The sequence below is a fragment of the Triturus cristatus genome, chromosome 4_1 (assembly GCF_964204655.1).
Source record: "Triturus cristatus chromosome 4_1, aTriCri1.1, whole genome shotgun sequence".
NCBI lineage: Eukaryota > Metazoa > Chordata > Amphibia > Caudata > Salamandridae > Triturus > Triturus cristatus.
In genome coordinates, this window is record NC_140585.1 from 204685401 (window position 1) to 204705146 (window position 19746).

General features: G+C 45.9%; 1 protein-coding gene across 1 annotated transcript in view; it reads left to right on the forward strand.

Annotated features, from left to right (window-relative positions):
* Positions 1-19746, forward strand: part of LOC146854047 (C-type lectin-like) — a 132034-nt gene that overhangs the window by 14854 nt on the left and 97434 nt on the right. Inside the window, exon 2 of the mRNA XM_085650491.1 lies at positions 5225-5272. Within this exon, the coding sequence (XP_085506617.1) occupies positions 5230-5272 (43 nt within the window). The 5' untranslated portion in view covers positions 5225-5229. The remainder of the gene's footprint in view (positions 1-5224; positions 5273-19746) is intronic.

Genomic DNA, 19746 nt, shown 5'->3' on the forward strand with positions numbered 1-19746 from the left:
AAACATAACGCTCTAATTTATACCTTGGAGTTTGCATGCAGCTCTTACATGACAGTTAATAGCTCACTGTTCTATGTTAGGATTTTAACTTATTAACTGCAATTAACAATAGGGTCTTTCTGACAAAAGCAGTGACCCACTGACCTATTGACATTATGCGCACTTTGTGATCTGCATGGCACATGTTCTTAGCAGCATGCACATTACACCTCTGCCATTTCTTTTCATGAGTCAAACCTTCCACTAGACAAAACACCATCTCTCTCTACTAAGAACATTATTCACTGGAATTATCAAGACATTTTTATTGTTGCACAAAAATGTTGGAGGCCAGGAAGGAGGCAGCAAGTGCTTTTAAAACCATATTATACTTACAAACATGACGCCCCCACCTGAAGTTAGTGCCCTGTGTGGTCGCACTGCCCTAGAGCCTCCCTGCTCAAGGGTCCTGTGACCTCAGTGACAGAGTCACTGCCACTCTATGGTGTGCTGCTTCATAGGTCTGTCCCCAAGACTGGAGGTGAACTTCATGGATAGTGGTGGACAGGCCTTCAAGGTTAATCCACACTTGGCACCGATAGGGTCCACCTGCTGGTGCTAAGACACCAGGGCTTTTAAGATCTTGCGGCGCCTTCTAAGGTGTAGCACAGGAATTTGCTCCCTCAGGAGAGTTGTCTGGAAGCCTGGTCATTAAGGCTGAACCTGGTTCACCAGTTCCACTTCAGCAGCTCTGACCATAGCGCCACATCCTCTCCCCCACTGAACACCATACTGCCCCACTTAGAGAAACTTGCACTGCACTGACCCGCTATAAACACCTGGATGTGACTCAATTCTAATTACACACTAGACAAGAGCAATATGCTGCCTAAAAAAAATTACCAACCTAGAAAAAGCAAACACTCATAGGGAAAACAAGATTAAGTAAAGCATGTCAAATGTAAGCAGGAACACCATGGTTACCTTTTTCCTTTTACACTCATTATTCTGGAATTAGTGAGTGCTTTTGCATGAAATGTAAGGCCATGACTACAGGGCCCGGAAGGGACCTGTTTCAGTGCCCATTGCTTATATCTTTTCAAAATATAAGCAGTATGGTTTAAAAAGACCACATTCGGTAACACACAGTCACTGTACACATTTTGGGGCATATTATCAAGGGGAATATTGCCGCTTTAGCGGCACTTTTTGCCACTAAAGCGGCGATATTTTTATCGCCCTATTAGCAAGCTGTCGCTAACAGCTGTTAGCGACAGTTTACTGGCAACAGCGTCCGTTTTTTTTGCCACTTTGCTTGTCAGCGATATTTATCGCTAATGACGTGCAAAGTAGGTGTTCCTCACTAAAACTAAATGGAAACAGTCGTAATCACAACTTCCCCCTATTATCAATGCCCGCGTTGCAATAAAAAAAGTCGCACTAATCGCGATTATCGCTGGTTCCTAATGCCTGATTGAAACCTGACTTAGACATCTTTTCAATGGGAGGTGGATTGTCAGGCTGAGACCACCTTAGCTTATTACCAAGGATTTCACTATCGCAGGAATTTCATCACTGGATGTCCAGCGATCAGTCATTTTGCCGCTATCGCTGTTTTTTTTATCGCCTACGTGTTGCTAATAACGCTCTATCTCCGCGATAAAAACCAGCGATAGCCAGCGGTAAACAAATTGACGCTAAGCGCGCTTTGCAATATTTATCGCAAAGCGTTGCTAATATGCCCCTTTGTTTTCCAATTCACCCATCAAGCAGGTATTTCAGTACCTCCAGGCAAGGTGCACTTTCCCACACAGGGAAAACAATGTTGTTCAAAGGGAGAGGAGAAAACAAAAGTATCACTTCACTGGCAAACACTGTAAAGTGGCGCTAATGTGTTTAGGTGTAAATCAATCTGGACACCTTGCAACCACTCTGTCTTGCTTTAATTAGTTATTTATTTTTCACAATTGGAATGTTTTATTTCTCTCCACCCTGAGGCTGCACTTGTGTCAGAAAAAGACAACGTTTCCAGCAAAAGTGTTTTTCTTTTTTAGATCCATTTCACAGGGGAGCAAATAAACGAAAGGAGGAAAGAGAGGGTAATACCCGTTTCTTGAAGTCTCGGTTTTCACTAGCTGAGGAGCGAGACAGAAAGAGAGGGAAGACTCGGAGGCCTAGAGGCCGTCACCGTGGCGTGTGTGCACAGTTTAATCTATGGGGACTTGGGGAGGCCGTGCGCGCAGGAGCACTATTTAATTTGAGAAGACTGGTCTCCCTCGCTGAGAGTGAGGGGGCCCCTGGAGCGTGGGGGCCCCCCGCACCGCGGGGGCTGCGGGGGCCTGTGTTACGCCCCTGAATGCATCGTTGTGATTAGTCTGAGTGCTGTGGTACAGCGCTCAGACAGGGGCTGTGAGGCTTTGCATGTTCCTCACCAGGCTGTGTAAAGCAGGCCAGGTGGGGAAGATGCAAAGTGCGCAGGACTGTTTGGCCAGCCCAAGAGGGCCAGCTAAGCAGTCATGCGCACTTGGGGTTGGCAAACCACTCCACCCCCGTAACCTCAGCCCCACCCTAACCCAGCCAGTAGTGAAAAATAAAATGATGATAAACAGGCTATCATTTTTTTCTGCTGCACTACTCTTAAAGCGGTGTGGCAATGCTCCACCGCCTTTGCGGAGAAGCCACCACTGGCTGGTACTGTAATAGACTTAAGGGATGTGTATTGACTGGGCAGGTATGTGCACATCAAGCCTTATCCTTATCATCACCTGTTTAAGTAAAGAGTGCCAAGATGCACGCCAAGGTTACTCCTCCTTTTTGTAAACGCCCAGCAGCTCTTCCTCATCTCACCACTTGCTTCCAGATGACATAGATACTAGTAGATCATGAGACTCGTGAGCTTGCAGCCTGCTTCCGGAATGCAGTAGATGTAGTTGGTTTTTCAGTATAATATAGTGCAAACTTGACCCAAATGTATTGGAGCGCTTTAAATGAGCACCAGTGACATTGTACGAGTCATATTACTTTTTTGGAGGTGCAGGGAGACGGAGACCTCTTCATGAGACAGTGAGACTCAATCTAGAACCCCACGAGTTACTGCTTTAATACCTTCCACTGAAAGCACTGATACACCTCAAACTTTTGCGATTCATTTTTTAGAAGAAAGCCCATGAGACAGGGACGACCCAGGAGGAGCAAAAGAAAAAGACACCACAGAGGTGAAGAATCGACCCACTACCAGTCGGAAGGGCAAGGGGAAAAAGCCATGAATATCAACAACTTGGTCATTAACATTTCTTCTTACAAGCTCAGCCCTATTGAAACACACACTTTGCAAAAAGGCATGTCTTACGTACCTACATTCCACACCAATAGTTTAGAACTGGAAATAAGCGTATTTAAACTCATGCAAAACTTGCGTTTGAGGAATTATTTTGAAAACATTGTGAACCATATCGAACCTCATGAGAAGGATTTATTGAAAGGACTTAAACCCAGGAGCACTTTTCTAGCTCCAGTGAGCCACAAGAGTTTGGACACTTCGAGAATTTTGTGAAACTTGACTTGTCATCCCTCAAATTTCAGAAGAAATCTAAACACTGCCATCTCACAGCCAAAGAAACAGACATACTCAAAAAACTCTCTAACAACAACACTATCACTTGCCAAAAAGGCTGACAAACGTGGAGCGCTGGTCATCATGCATACCAGTTTTTACAAATCACAAGCTACCGCACATATAATGGTTACCAACACCTATGCCTTACTCAAGCATAACCCCACCGATCAATTTTCAGATATCCTAAAAGACATATTACAGAGAGCTTTTGATAACGGGGTCATAACAGAAAAAGTCAAGAGGTTTTTGACTCAAAGTCACCCTAAATCAACGGGCCCGATTCACAGAACTGACTTAAGACAAAATCCTAAACTTACTACTCATGGTATTCACAGAATGCACTTACGACTGTCCTAAGTTTATGTCCGCACTCGGGCCGGAATTTCCGCACCCGGAGTGTAAGCTCCACACCTGGAGTGGAATTTCCACTTTCGAGAAAGAATCTCAGGTTCCAGGCCAGAATATCCACAATGCATCAGAAATAGTCAATTAACACCTGATTGTGGGTATTCCGGTCCGGAAGCGGAGATTCCGGCCCGATGGTGGAAATTCCACTCTGGGTGTGGACCTTCCACTCCAGGTGCGGAGCTTACACTCCGGGTGCGGAAATTCCAGCCTGAGTGCCAACGTAAACTTAGGACAGTCGTAAGTGCAGTCCTGGACCCTTCGAAATCAGGCCTAAGGTGTTTTTTTAGCCAACTCACGCATCCTCATTGTAACTGGCTCATCTTTGCCTTTGCATGGGTCGGAACCGGTGTAGCCTTGTCAAAGCATGGAATGGAGCCGGCGCATTACACTCGGAACCAGTGCATCACCTTCGCAATCGACGCATCCTCTGCTGCGGGATCAGTAGCGGTGCATCGCATCATTCTCTTGTGACTACTCTGTACCCAGTAGTACCTACTCTTCAAGCTACCTCCGGTTCTTCACCACTGACATTGTTCATTCAATCCAGGTCTTCATTCTGCTTAGCTACAGTCACTCACCTCACCTCTCAAGTTGATTTTTTTTATTTCCCATCTTTGTTATAGGTTTCTTCAGATTAATCCAGCCTTAACGAAGGCGTTCCATTATGAACCATTCTCTGTCATCTAGTTAAAATGTGCTTTTCTCAATGAATTGCTTTCAGCCCAATAAGGCTAATAGCAGATTCCAACTCCAAACAACACATGCCATGCTAATGAGAATCTTACTCGGTAAAGGCAGATACAAAGCTAAAGTAAAAATAACACCCATGACCAAGCCTCTGTCCAGGCATTGCGGACATTTAAAAAATGTTTTTTTAAGTGCCCAAGTATACACCATAGAGGCATAGACATCATTTAGGGGTAGTCCAGGGTAGCAGATACTACACATGGCTTGCACTTTGCTATCCATGACAGTACTTTAGGTACCCCTGTCTCACAGTCATGAGAACTGCACAAAGAGGCAGTGAACAGAACTGGAAAAGGCCACACTCTGGTATCCTGTTCTCGTTCTTCCCCTAACCACCCTTGCATGCAAAACAATATCCGAACTGATCCCATTTCTGAGTTGCTGAAAGAATGATATTGTATTTTATATGTTAAATTTGTATTTTGCTGTACAGAAAAACCATAAGAAATAACATCTATTTCTTTTTCCTTTCAGGAACCATGACGGCAGTTCCCCTGCTTCTTCTTTATTTGGCTCTAAGAGGTTGTTACACTTTTAAAAATGTGGTTTGTTTTCTATGAAGTGTTTAAATGAAATATTTGCACCATTTAGATACAGCTACAACTATGAAGTTAATATCTGTAAAATGGACGTCAGACTGTGAGGCGCTGTTGAAAGGGAGCGCGTCCTGTGGGGTCACTCTTGGCTTGAGCATCCCTGACATTCCTCACTGAAGTCTAAGGTAGCTAGTGCCCTGGAAAAGTGTCGCAACTGTGTTTGTTGGATCAGTGACAGAGGACCCTGCCGTGCAGTCCCTCCCCTCTATAGGGCTGCCATTATGACTAAAGACTATTGATACTTATGAGATAAAGGACCCGAGCGATCACACATCATATTCTGTGGGGGATAATTTAAAAGTTGGACGAAGGGGACCTTCCCAATAATTTCTGTGCTGTAAATCTGCAGCTCCCTGACAATTTAGACGTAACTGAACTCAGATGGCTCAGCGAATGGAAACCCTTGACCTGGAGGCTTGAAGATCCCCATCTGTCGGGTGGGCGAAGGAGAGCTATTCTCTGCTGATCTGGTGGGCCTCCCACCAGACAAGCATCTTGAGATTCCAGGAGTTGTGAAGAGCCAGCCCTGCCAGGTTTTTGAGGCCCATGTCTGATTTCCTTCTTCAGTCACAGATTTCTTGTTTACATTCTAGATTTCTTGTGTACACTATTATAAAATTAAGACCACAATTCTAAGAACGCAAAGAAAAATTCTGGACTGGAGAAGCTGGTGATGTTTAGACCTGGGAAATGTTCCAGCTATAACGAGCTAGGGTGTGCGTGTTTGTGTGCACATGTTTACTTGTGCGTGTTCAAGAACAGACAAATTGGGGAAATCAAATGTAGATCTACCACCAGATAAAGTTAGCAACAGCTGGCTAAAGATGGGCAAATTTTTTAATACTCCCATTTAGCTTGGTGAAATAGGCAAGTTTCAACCTTCCTGAAGCCTGTCAAAGATATTTGATGCCACCCTTGTAGGAATGGTGAAGGAGTAAAAAAGACTATATCTATGCCTGTCTGTGGCCATTTCCTGCTATAGTACATCCGGAGGTTAATTTTGAGTTATTAAGTTGCACCCTCCAAAACAACAAAGCAGGTATTAGAGAAGGTAGTAGCAGGGGAACGAGTGCAAAGAGCAGGGGGGCCTTGCAGGGAGAAGCCAGTGCCTGGAATAGGGTTGTGCAGAGCATGCACAGGAAGGAGAGGCAGTGGTGGCGGTGAAGCCAAACCAGCCAGACCAGCAGGACGGTATTAGTGAGAGGACACAGAACTGAGAACATGGGACCAGTGGAGACACCAGCACCCCCTTTAACCAACCAGGCCCTTTAAGAATTGGGAACAGTTTCCTATTGAGGCAGAGTGGGTCTTAGACTCACTTTCTTTTCAAACTACAGGACTTTCTGACTCCACAATAGCTTTTTAATGAATTCATGCAAAGAATTGGGAGTCCTTAGAGTTTGTAACTGTACATACCCCTAAACGATCCCAGATCTGAGAACAGTCACTAACAGTCCTGTCCTGAACTCTTTGCTCCCTCTGGGAATCTCTTGTGCTCCTTGTAGACTCATGTTCTATATGGAAATATGTGTGTATATTATAAATCAGCTGCTCCATGAGGCTCATGCTTAAGGAAATAGCTAGAAAATGAAACCACCCCCGCCTTCCTCTCCCCTTTGAATCATATCTCCAATGACACTAAGGGAGTAAATAAAGCTCAACACTCCCTTGAAGAGTTGCTTTCACCCTTTCGTCCTATTTTATGTCAATCATTTTATTCTTTCCACCTCTTTTCACGCCCTCCTTGTCCCAGTCCTAGTATTGTGAGGTGGTTCTACCTCCAACAGGAAGTTATTTCACACAACAAAGACCGAAGGCCTATATTTACACCCCACAATAATACTGTAGCCCTTCCCTCCCACTTCCTGTCTTTTTCTTCCTTTCGAGAAAGTAGGAAAGCCATGCTTATTTATTTAATTATGTAAAATGCTCTTGTTATATCTTCAAGGCTGTTATGGGGCACAGCAATGTATTCCTATGCATCGATCATTCATGCACTTTCAGTCCATGTGCCGGGCTTGGGCGGAGAATGTTCATCTCGGATCATAATTGGGCTGTTTGGGATCATGCTGTGGTATCCTTGGCATAGTTGTTCCCAAAGTCAATGCAGAAACTATGGAAGGAAGTGCTGTTTCTCGTTGACAATGAGATCTTACGGTTTGCGAGATCTCATTGCCAAGTACCTATTTTAACAAGAAGGGCGCTGAATTAGCACGTCGCTTTCAAGTTCGCAAAGGAGGGCAGAAAGTCTCAGGACAAGCTACAGTATGTGGCGCAGCAACAATAAAATATTCAGATCTGATCTTCTGTACCTGATATGAGGCAATGGATTCTGCACTGGCTGAGCCTAGACCAGGATGAGGCTCAGGACAAGCCACACTATATGGAGCAAACAAAACAAGGGGACCCAAAAGGTAATTGAGGACCTTGGGTAATCGTTAATTACAAGTAAACAGTGGTCCTCAAATGATTTAAGGAATAATGGTGAATAAATATAGTACAGAATCGAAACGATATTAAGGAAGTCCAGCCGGACAACCAATTTAATGCTTCAATGAAGTGCAAACAATATTCAACAGCAAAACATATGTGGGACACAGTCCTGCATCCGTTGGGAAAGAAAGACATTTACATGACAAACAGACATTTCAGGCAAGGCAAAGGAGCTTATTTACAAAATCCGATGTTATAAGCTTATTCGAGCAGACAGTGCTCTTTTTTACACATGGGTTAATGTGCACGCTGTTTAGACTAGAGTCGACGACGTTTCGATTCTATTTCGAGGATACAAGGATCATCATCAGGACGTTAGTATGTACGAGCCTGGTAAAGATAAGAAATTGCCGTAGTCAACCGAACAGAAGGAGAACGTGTTAGATGCCTGAACAGCCGAACACACGTCTCGCAGCGCAAAACAAGGGGATCCGGCAACAGGATCAGGTGTGCGAGTGGTAACCGGAGGAGTTGCTGGTATAGGGAGGAACTGGGTGTTCCAGATAAGTAGCTCCGAGGGATAATCCGTCCGAAGAGAGGCCCGGAATTGCGGGTGTTGTCGTAGGAGATGCTTAATTTACGAGGGAACGGGCAAATCGAATAAGTTGCTTCGGTAGGGGATCCATGACAATACACGGGATCAAGCGACGTCCTCAGGTGCCGATACCAGCAACTCCTCCGGTTACCACTCGCACACCTGATCCTGTTGCCGGATCCCCTTGTTTTGGGCTGCGAGACGTGTGTTCGGCTATTCAGGCATCTAACACGTTCTCCTTCTGTTCCGTTGACTACGGCAATTTCTTATCTTTACCAGGCTCGTACATACTAACGTCCTGATGATGATCCTTGTATCCTCGAAATAGGGTCGAAACGTCGTCGACTCTAGTCTAAACAGCATGCACATTAACCCATGTGTAAAAAAGTGCACTGTCTGCTCGGAATTAGCTTATAACATCGGATTTTGTAAATAAGCTCCTTTGCCTTGCCTGAAATGTCTGTTTGTCATGTAAATGTCTTTCTTTCCCAACGGATGCAGGACTGTGTCCCACATATGTTTTGCTGTTGAATATTGTTTGCACTTCATTGAAGAATTAAATTGGTTGTCCGGCTGGACTTCCTTAATATAGTTTCGATTCTGTATTATATTTATTCACCATTATTCCTTAAATCATTTGAGGACCACTGTTTACTTGTAATTAATACACTATATGGAGCAGCAGCACTGAGATATTCCCATCTGATCTTCTATCCCTGATGAAACAGGCAATGGATTCTGCACTGGCTGAGCCTAGACCAGGATGAGGCTCAGGACAAGCCACACTATATGGAGCAGCAGCACTAAGATATTTCCATCTGATCTTCTATCCCTGATGAAACAGGCAATGGATTCTGCACTGGCTGGGCCTAGACCTCAGGACAAGCCACACTATATGGAGCAGCAGCACTGAGATATTCCCATCTGATCTTCTATCCCTGATGAAACAGGCAATGGATTCTGCACTGGCTGAGCCTAGACCAGGATGAGGATCCTGATGGTGATCAGAAGGGCAATTATAAGTAAGTTGCCCAACTATGAAGGCTAATGGTTCACATCAGAGAGACAATGGGGAGGCGAGACACTGGGGTTTGAGGCTAACATCCATCAGAAGGAGGGGTTTTACTCATAGTACACCAGTGGTGAAGCAGATTACCTTCCTTTCTATGATGTTATAAAGGAAATTATGTCTAAGGTGTGGGAACATCCAGATAAAAATTCGATTTCCCAGTTTCTCAATTAAAGATACTTAATCAAAGAGTTTGAGAAAGACTGTCCACAGGCACCAAAGTGTAATACCATTCATACATGTGTGACGTTGACTTCTAATCTTGCGTCAGAAGACTCCACTCTCCTGGGTGTAGTGATCAGAAAAGTGGAGGCTGCCTTAAAAAGGTCTTATGTAATATTTAATTTTGCATTGAGGGCAACTCTCAGGTTATGCAATGTAGGTGCAATTTAAAGATTTCCAGGCTCTGTATGATTGTATTATCCTGAGTAAGATGGAGCTGGTTGCCAAATTTCTCTCAGATGCCCTGAGGGCAGCTGCATCCCCACCGGGGTCCTGTGTGCAGTCGCATGTTTCTGTGGATGAAATCAGGGAAACTGGAGGCCACCCACAGAAGTCTTATCCAGAAACTGCCATTAACAGGGGTGAAATTGTTTGGGGCTGATATAGATGAAAAGACAAATTAGGCAGCAGACTGCAATTATTTAAGCTGAGTCCAGATAAGTTGTCTATATTCAAACAACCTCCTCAGAATTCTAAGGGTAAACACACTTTTCTCTTTCCTGGCTCAGCCTTGGTCATTGGGCCACGTTTGATAGCAAAATCCTAAAAATTCCCGTGGCCAAGACCAGCCAAGTAAATGACTCTCCTACAGCTGGAGCAAGATTAAAGCTCTTCTATCATCAATGGACAGAGTTTCTTCTTTTCAGACTGTTAGGTGCCTCAAGAAGTAAGAAATAGATACCAAATTAATTTCATCCAAGATACTCCTCATCATTCTTTCAAGCCTACATCGTTCCCATAAGAAAGCTCAAGAGATCAAGAAATGCAACCTCGAGCAAATGTTTTGGTGGAGAAGAAGACTATGATCCCCATTTCCGTGGATCAACAGAGACAGGGATTTTACTGTATCCTGGTCTTAGTGCCCAAGTAGATGGTCAGCCAAGGCCTGTTCCGAACTTAAAAAAGCCTGTAATGGTGTCAGTCCACAGAAACCTTCAAGATGATTTCTTTACAAGGCATTGTTTCCTTCCTGTCGGAGAAAGAATTCTGGTCACCTTGGATCTTTAGGATGCATAATTTCTCATCCAGCCTGCATCCTCAGAAACAGGATAGGCGGGAGAGCCTTCTCGGACATTTCGGCCAAGACCTGGAACGATCTCCCTGTGAACATCAGACGCTCCGCGACCCGGCACACGTAAGGAAGGGCCTCAAGATCTGGCTCTTCGACTGATCCAGAGCTGCTACCCTCCCCCAGCGCCTTGAGACCCTCAGAATTGATCCTGACTCACCCTTCTGGCCAGAAGTTTTTGAGGTTTGCTCCGGGTATTACCATTACCAGTTCCAGGCTCTTCCTTTTGGACTGGCTAGATCACTGAGGGATTTCACTGTGGTACCAGCTGCTGTTGTGGCACATTTTTAATTTTATGGTAGTTAGATTTTCTGTATCTTTCCCACTCTCTTTTCAAAGCTCAACAGAATATGGAGATGGTAACCAAAGTTCTCTTGAGAATTCAGTTGGATATGCTTCCATTTTGGGGTCCCTTGGATAAACATATTTGTGTAATTTCTACAACAAGATGCTGCCAGACTTCTATTGAGAAATGTGGTGTCCACAGACGTGGGTAGTGGATGATCTTTCGATTCCTTGAGGTTAAGGCTCTCTGAATGCCTTTCATCCAATTCCCTCCTTCTGAGGGTGTTTAGGAAGATTCAAGAGGAGAGGAGCAGATTCTTATTAGTGGCTCTATCCTGACCGAGTTGCCCATGGTTTTCTTTGATAATAAACATTCTGAGAGATCACTTTCTGCACGTCTCCATGCAGCCATTTTCTCTCCAGTTCACACGGTGATTGATTCAGAACACTCATCTCCGGTTGATGGCTTGTTTCTTGAATGTGTAGATCTTGAAACTTGGGTTGTTCAAAGTTAGTTGAATTGGAAATGCAGTTGTCTATAAAACCAACTACTTTGCGTTTTTCCAACAAGTACTGGGCTACAGGCAGCTTCATGATGATACACTTTCTACATGGAAGCAAGCCCCCAGGGGATACAGCAGCATCCTTAATTAGCTATGGGTTGTATGAATCTTGGCAAGTTGGGGTGCATAAATGGAATGCTACGCTGCTGAAACAATGGTATCCTAAGGTGGTGCCAGCAGCCCTGGAAAACATTGCAACCTCTACTGGCTATAGTATAGAGTCCTTTTCCTGGAGTTGGCATAATTTATGGGTCCACAAAGCAATTATACTATAATATATGCAAGCAAAGCAAAACTTCAAAAGATGTTTCAATCTTCTTCAGGAGACTGTTTTAGATGTAAGGCTGATAAGGGGGATTGGCTCCTTGTACGTTTTACTTGTCCAGTTTGGTTTGTCTTTTGGATTAAGGCATTTCAATGGTTGGGGAGCATTTGTAGACCCCAGTGACTCCGGATCTCTTGGGAGCCCTTTTTGGGATATGCAATTTTGTCTAATCTGCCCATGCACTAGATGCAGTTATTTTTTTATTGCTTCTGTGGTGTCCAAATCTTTGATGTTACAGAAATGGAAATCAGAAGAATCTCCTGCTTAAGAGCTGTAAGGAAGATAAGATGCAAAGGTAAAAACAAAGTAAGAACTCTACGCCTTGCGAGTCGGGGATGCATACAACCTTCATAACATCTGGGTAGGGGGAACACAGAAGTGTTTTTCCGATGAGATTGTTTTCATATATTAGGATGGAATGGTTGATTAGGGGCCTGTTAAGCTTAAGAATAATGGATGAAGGGGCAATTTAAACAAGTATGCACTGGTAAAATGACATATTGTTTGTTTTATAAATATTTTAACTTTCACTAGAAGGTTAGTTACTATGAACTCTAATTTTTTGAATGAATCTAATGGTGCCACTCTTCGGAAGAGTGGGATTTGTATTCAAGTACGTTTCAATAAATTGAATTTTCGTATATTATTTGTTGTAGATGGATTTTATCTTGATTTATGTCCTTTTTATACCTGCTCCGAAAAAATAAAGACTTAAAAAAAAGAACTGGAAAGGGTTAGGATGCATTTTTTCAAATACTTGAGTTTCCCAAGGATGGGTATCTTTTCCCTATTTATGATTATTTCCAGACCGAGTTGTTTCGCAACATGATCTCAAGTTTAGGGCGAAGGTTGAGTCTCATTTCTATTTGTCACAAGAAGTTCTTCTGCCTGTATTTTCTGGTTCAGATTCTTTGGTGCCATCATCTTTAGACATGAAAATGGCATTGACAATTTATCTCAACCAAATATAGGAGATTAGATTGTCTCCCTCTCGCTTTATTTCCTATAGCTCGGTTAATAAGGGTGAAATGTCAACATCGCAGTCAGTCATTAGATTTGACAAGCAAGAAGTTCCAGTGGTGAATAAGTCCTTAGTAGAGTATAATGCCTCCTGCATTGAAGGTAGATCGACAAGAGCAGCGACAACGTCTTGGGCGGAGATGGGTGGGGCCCCTCTCCAAGAAATATGCCAATCAGCGACTTGAACTCCACAACATATGCTTGTTAAACATGTATTACACATTTAAAAAATATTTTCTGAAGCATTTCTCGTCGATGCAATTTTTTGGGCATAACATTAGAACTGGGACATGGAGGACGCAGATTAAGGGAATAATGGCCCAATTTATTAAAATTAATCTGCATTACTTTGATCCCTAGTCCTCCTCCTCCCAGTTTACTACTCTCCTGCACTTCCCTTTGCACCTCAAATAATGTGCTTTTAAATGTAGAGGACGTGGGAAGGAAAGGATGGGTATTTATTGAGGGGAAATAGTTTACACTGGAACGAGGACGAATACGAATCAGGGTAATGAAGATTACTGATGAGTAATTGGGCAATTTATCTTTTTACCAATTCATACATCGTTTTCATCAATGTATCCTTCACCTTTCCTTCCACACATTCTCCTCTTTGCACCATTCCATTCTTCTTTTTACTTCTTTTTACCATGTGTCCCTATTCCTCATCATACCTCTCGTTTTACCCTTCCATTCACCCTTCATTTCCCCCCTTTCCATCTTCTCATCTTTCTTTTTCTTCCCTACATACCCTTTTTATTGCATTTCACTCTTCAATCTGCTCTATTTGAGCCTCAACGTTTTCTTCCTTGCATCACATCCCTGTCTGTGGCATGACATGACATAAAATGAAAAGACAAGACAATGCATGACGCGATATAAAAGTATAATACTGGAACCTCCTGAGGCTCAGCCGGGAGTAGTCTCTAGCGCTCGTTTCTCACTTTTTTAAACTTGTCTAGAATTGATTTTAAAACACTCACCTAGCTTGCAGGCACCCGATCTCATTGGTGCAGGCACCCCCCACAACAGCGGAATCGCGCTGAAAAGGGAGAATCCCTGACTAACTTCCGCCGCCATCACCCTCGCCCAGTCACGGGACATGCCCACTAGAGGCCACGCCCACCGCAACAACTACAAATAGCACGCTGAATACTAGCGTCGCACATAATACTGGAACCTCCTGAGGCTCAGCCGGGAGTAGTCTCTAGCGCTCGTTTTTCACCTTTTAAACTTGTCTAGAATTGATTTTAAAACACTCACCTAGCATGCAGGCACCCGATCTCATTGGTACAGGCACCCCCCACAACAGCGGAATCGCGCTGAAAAGGGAGAATCCCTGACTAACTTCCGCCGCCATCACCCTCGCCCAGTCACGGGACATGCCCACTTGAGGCCACGCCCACCGCAACAACTACAAATAGCACGCTGAATACTAGCGTCGCACATAATACTGGAACCTCCTGAGGCTCAGCGGCGAGTAGTCTCTAGCGCTCGTTTTTCACCTTTTAAACTTGTCTAGAATTGATTTTAAAACACTCACCTAGCTTGCAGGCACTCGATCTCATTGGTGCAGGCACCCCCCCACAACAGCGGAATCGCGCTGAAAAGGGAGAATCCCTGACTAACTTCCGCCGCCATCACCCTCGCCCAGTCACGGGACATGCCCACTTGAGGCCACGCCCACCGCAACAACTACAAATAGCACGCTGAATACTAGCGTCGCACATAATACTGGAACCTCCTGAGGCTCAGCCGGGAGTAGTCTCTAGCGCTCGTTTTTCACCTTTTAAACTTGTCTAGAATTGATTTTAAAACACTCACCTAGCATGCAGGCACCCGATCTCATTGGTACAGGCACCCCCCACAACAGCGGAATCGCGCTGAAAAGGGAGAATCCCTGACTAACTTCCGCCGCCATCACCCTCGCCCAGTCACGGGACATGCCCACTTGAGGCCACGCCCACCGCAACAACTACAAATAGCACGCTGAATACTAGCGTCGCACATAATACTGGAACCTCCTGAGGCTCAGCCGGGAGTAGTCTCTAGCGCTCGTTTTTCACCTTTTAAACTTGTCTAGAATTGATTTTAAAACACTCACCTAGCATGCAGGCACCCAATCACATTGGTGCAGGCACCCCCCACAACAGCGGAATCGCGCTGAAAAGGGAGAATCCCTGACTAACTTCCGCCGCCATCACCCACGCCCAGTCACGGGACATGCCCACTTGAGGCCACGCCCACCGCAACAACTACAAATAGCAAGCTGAATACTAGCGTCGCACATAATACTGGAACCTCCTGAGGCTCAGCGGCGAGTAGTCTCTAGCGCTCGTTTTTCACCTTTTAAACTTGTCTAGAATTGATTTTAAAACACTCACCTAGCTTGCAGGCACCCGATCTCATTGGTGCAGGCACCCCCCACAACAGCGGAATCGCGCTGAAAAGGGAGAATCCCTGACTAACTTCCGCCGCCATCACCCACGCCCACTTGAGGCCACGCCCACCGCAACAACTACAAATAGCGCGCTGAATACTAGCGTCGCACATAATACTGGAACCTCCTGAGGCTCAGCCGGGAGTAGTCTCTAGCGCTCGTTTTTCACCTTTTAAACTTGTCTAGAATTGATTTTAAAACACTCACCTAGCTTGCAGGCACCCGATCTCATTGGTGCAGGCACCCCCCACAACAGCGGAATCGCGCTGAAAAGGGAGAATCCCTGACTAACTTCCGCCGCCATCACCCACACCCACTTGAGGCCACGCCCACCGCAACAACTACAAATAGCGCGCTGAATACTAGCGTCGCACATAATACTGGAACCTCCTGAGTCTCAGCCGGGAGTAGTCTCTAGCGCTCGTTTTTCACCTTTTAAACTTGTCTAGAATTGATTTTAAAACACTCACCTAGCTTGCAGGCACCCGATCTCATTGGTGCAGGCACCCCCCCACAACAGCGGAATCGCGCTGAAAAGGGAGAATCCCTGACTAACTTCCGCCGCCATCACCCTCGCCCAGTCACGGGACAACCCACTTGAGGCCACGCCCACCGCAACAACTACAAATAGCGCGCTGAATACTAGCGTCGCACATAATACTGGAACCTCCTGAGGCTCAGCCGGGAGTAGTCTCTAGCGCTCGTTTTTCACCTTTTAAACTTGTCTAGAATTATGTTATGTTATGTTATGTTATTTATATTTTTAAAGCGCACAGCTGCCCCAGCAAAGGGGCGTCCTGGCGCTGTGACAGACGCTACAACATAACACACAATAAAAGAAAAGGAAATTAACCAGACACGGGAAACAATAAAGTTTTAATCGCCTGCCTGAAGGCGAGCAGGTCTTCAAGAGCTCGGATGTGTACTGGGAGCGAATTCCACAAACCTGCCGCGAGCACCCTAAAGGAGCGGCCACCCATTCTACTCAATTTAAAGCGCGGACAGACCGCCAGGTGAAGCCCCTCCGATCTCAAGGATCTCAAAGGAACATAGGGCGTGAGTAGGTTAGCCAGTGCCGGCGGCGAAGAAGATTTCAAAATTTTAAAGGTCAGGCACAGCGCTTTGAACTGAATTCGCTGTCTGACCGGGAGCCAATGTAAGGCCGCGATGGTACCAGACACTGAACAATGTCTGGGGAGGCCCACAATGGCCCGAGCCGCGGCATTTTGCACCCTTTGGAGCCTAGAGGCCTCCTCTTGATTCACCCCTAACAGCAATGAACTGCCGTAGTCCAGCCGAGATAGTATAGAGGCCTGGACCACAAGCTGTCTGGTGGGGGGATCAAAGTACTTTAAAACCGGCCTTATTCCCCGCAGAATGCCATAGCACGTGGCAGCCACCTTCTTAGTGTGGTCCTTGAAGGTAAGCGCAGAGTCCAACCAGATGCCTAAATTTCTCACTCCAGAAGCTGGAATGGGAGTGACACCCAGCTCTGATGGCCACCACTGGTTACCCCATAGCTCAGCATGCTTCCCTAATACCAACACCTCTGTTTTGGTGGCATTTAACTGAAGGCAGTTGGTGCGAAGCCAGCTTGCTACTGAAAACAAACCCGCTCGAAATTTGGGGGCCTCCACCTCAGGGTCTCCACTAAGTGTCACCGCTAGCTGTGTGTCGTCCGCATATGAGGCCATCGTAAGACCCCACTGTTTAACGACACCAGCCAATGGTTTCACATAGAGGTTGAACATAGTAGGGCTCAACGAGGATCCCTGTGGTACCCCCAGCTCCAGGGGATAAGTGGCGGATTGGCCAGGTGGTATGGCCACTTTAAAAGAACGATTTGATAGAAAAGACCGAAACCACTGGAGAGCGAGATCAGTCACTCCCGCCTCCTGTAAGCGTTGGATCAGTATATGGTGGGACACAGTATCGAAGGCCGCGCTTAGATCTAATAGTAAAAGCGCTGCAGTACGGCCTGAGTCCAGAACCTGGCGAAGATGTTCCGTGATGTAAAGTAATGCCGTCTCGGTACTGTGTCCCGACCGGAAGCCGTTCTGACTGGAATCCAGTATCTGGATACGAGCCAGATGCTCAGACAGAACAGAGTTGACGTGGGCTTCTGTTACTTTGGCAATCCAAGGCAGCAGGGATATGGGTCGATAATTCTCTGGCAGCCGGGGGTCAGAGTTGGCTTTTTTTAGTATAGGAGTAACCACTGCCTGTTTCCATGCCGTGGGTACCGTTCCGTTGGACAATGACATATTGATAAGATTCAATATGGGGTCACGGCAGAGTGGAGAAAGTGTGTTAATAAAGGCTGGCTTTAACGGGTCCGAGGGAGAACCAGACTTGATCCTGAGGCTAAGCCTATCAAAGGTCTCAATAGTCAGTTCAGGTAGCATTGCAAGGGTCTCGTATCCCAACGTATCGGGGACAGTAACCTCTCGGTTCTGGTGGAGTGTGTCAAAACTTTGGTAGATTGTTTCCACTTTCTCCACAAAAAAGGAGGCCAGCTTATCACAGTGGGAATCTGTGCAAATCACCTCTGAGGTGGATCTGTTTTTCATAAGATCCTTCAGTATCTTAAAAATCAGTTTTGATGGATTAGGGCTGGTAGCAAATTCTTGAGCGTAAAATGCAGCTCGTGTTCTGCAAATAGCTCTATGATAGAGCTTCAGCTCAGTAAAATACCGAGTTTTCAGAGCAGGGCTGTAGGAATTGATTTTAAAACACTCATCAAGCTTGCAGGCACCCGATCTCATTGGTGCAGGCACCCCCCACAACAGCGGAATCGCGCTGAAAAAGGGAGAATCCCTGACTAACTTCCGCCGCCATCACCCTCGCCCAGTCATGGGACACGCCCACTTGAGGCCACGCCCACTGCAACAACTACAAATAGCACACTGAATACTAGCGTCGCACATAATACTGGAACCTCCTGAGGCTCAGCCGGGAGTAGTCTCTAGCACTCGTTTTTCACCTTTTAAACTTGTCTAGAATTGATTTTAAAACACTCACCTAGCTTGCAGGCACCCAATCACATTGGTGCAGGCACCCCCCACAACAGCGGAATCGCGCTGAAAAGGGAGAATCCCTGACTAACTTCCGCCGCCATCACCCTCGCCCAGTCACAGGACACGGTCACTTGAGGCCACGCCCACCGCACCCTTCCTTTGCCCTATAAACATGTGTATCTACCGGAAGCGCAGCGGACGAGCGCAGCGGGCGCGACGAATGCGCGCCGAAGGCACGCTTAAGTCAAGCTCGTCTGCGCTCGTCCGCGCCGAGTCCGGGCCCAGGGCCATATGCCGTACACCTCAGCTACAAGAGTCCAGGTATTACAGTGCTGAAACCCTCCACACTCTCAGACCCTCTGCTACAAACTGCCTACTGCATCGCTACCATGTTGAAAGCATTCCACAAACCTGTCCACATTGTAAATTATCCCTCAAACCTAAGCCGGCCAAAGAACCGACACAAGACTACTGTATGTTTATGCTAAATTGTAGATCCCTACCAAAACACAGAGCGGAAACTGCTCTTCTCTTAGAAGAACGAATGCCGGACATAGTTTTCCTGACGGAAACATGGCTCACCACAGACTCCGACCCTGCCCCAGTAACCGCCCTCCCTCCAGGCTTCCAAATTACTCGGCAGGACCGACCTGAGGGGAGAGGAGGAGGTCTAGCAATCATTTATAAAGAACAGTTTCATTGCCGAGTTACTTCTGAAACCATTCCTGATTGTGAGAGCCTTGCCTTCATTCTCGAACTTTCCCCCAATAACTGCTTCTCAGGAACACTCATTTATCGTCCCCCAGGCCCTATTAAGCAATTCCACAATCTTCTCCCTTCGAATGTGGCGGAACGCGTTAGTACCACTTCTAATTTCACTCTGCTAGGTGATCTCAATCTTCACTTTGATTCTGCACTAGACCATACAGTCACTACGCTCGTGGACGACTTAGCGGCTCTACAATTAACCCAACATGTCAAAACCCCAACTCACGTTAAGGGCCACCTGTTGGACCCAGTGTTAAGCAACTGTGCTGACCTGGAAGCCAGCCTACCAATCCCGCTTCCATGGACGGACCACTTACTGGTCCCCTTTACCTGGACCACACTTAAGCCCCCACCAACTGGACCCACTATAAGATTCACCAGAGCCTGGTCTCGTCTTTCAGTCGACGAATGGTCCATCAAGCTCGCCAGCAACCAACCCCTCTATAATGAGGACCCTGGTCTAGCCAACCAGGCTTACGATGACTGGATCACACAAACTCTTGAAGACACCCTCCCTAAAAATAAAACCTCGCTGAAACGCTCCCACAAAACTGCTCCCTGGTACACGGAGGCTCTCAGGGAAAAGAAACGCCA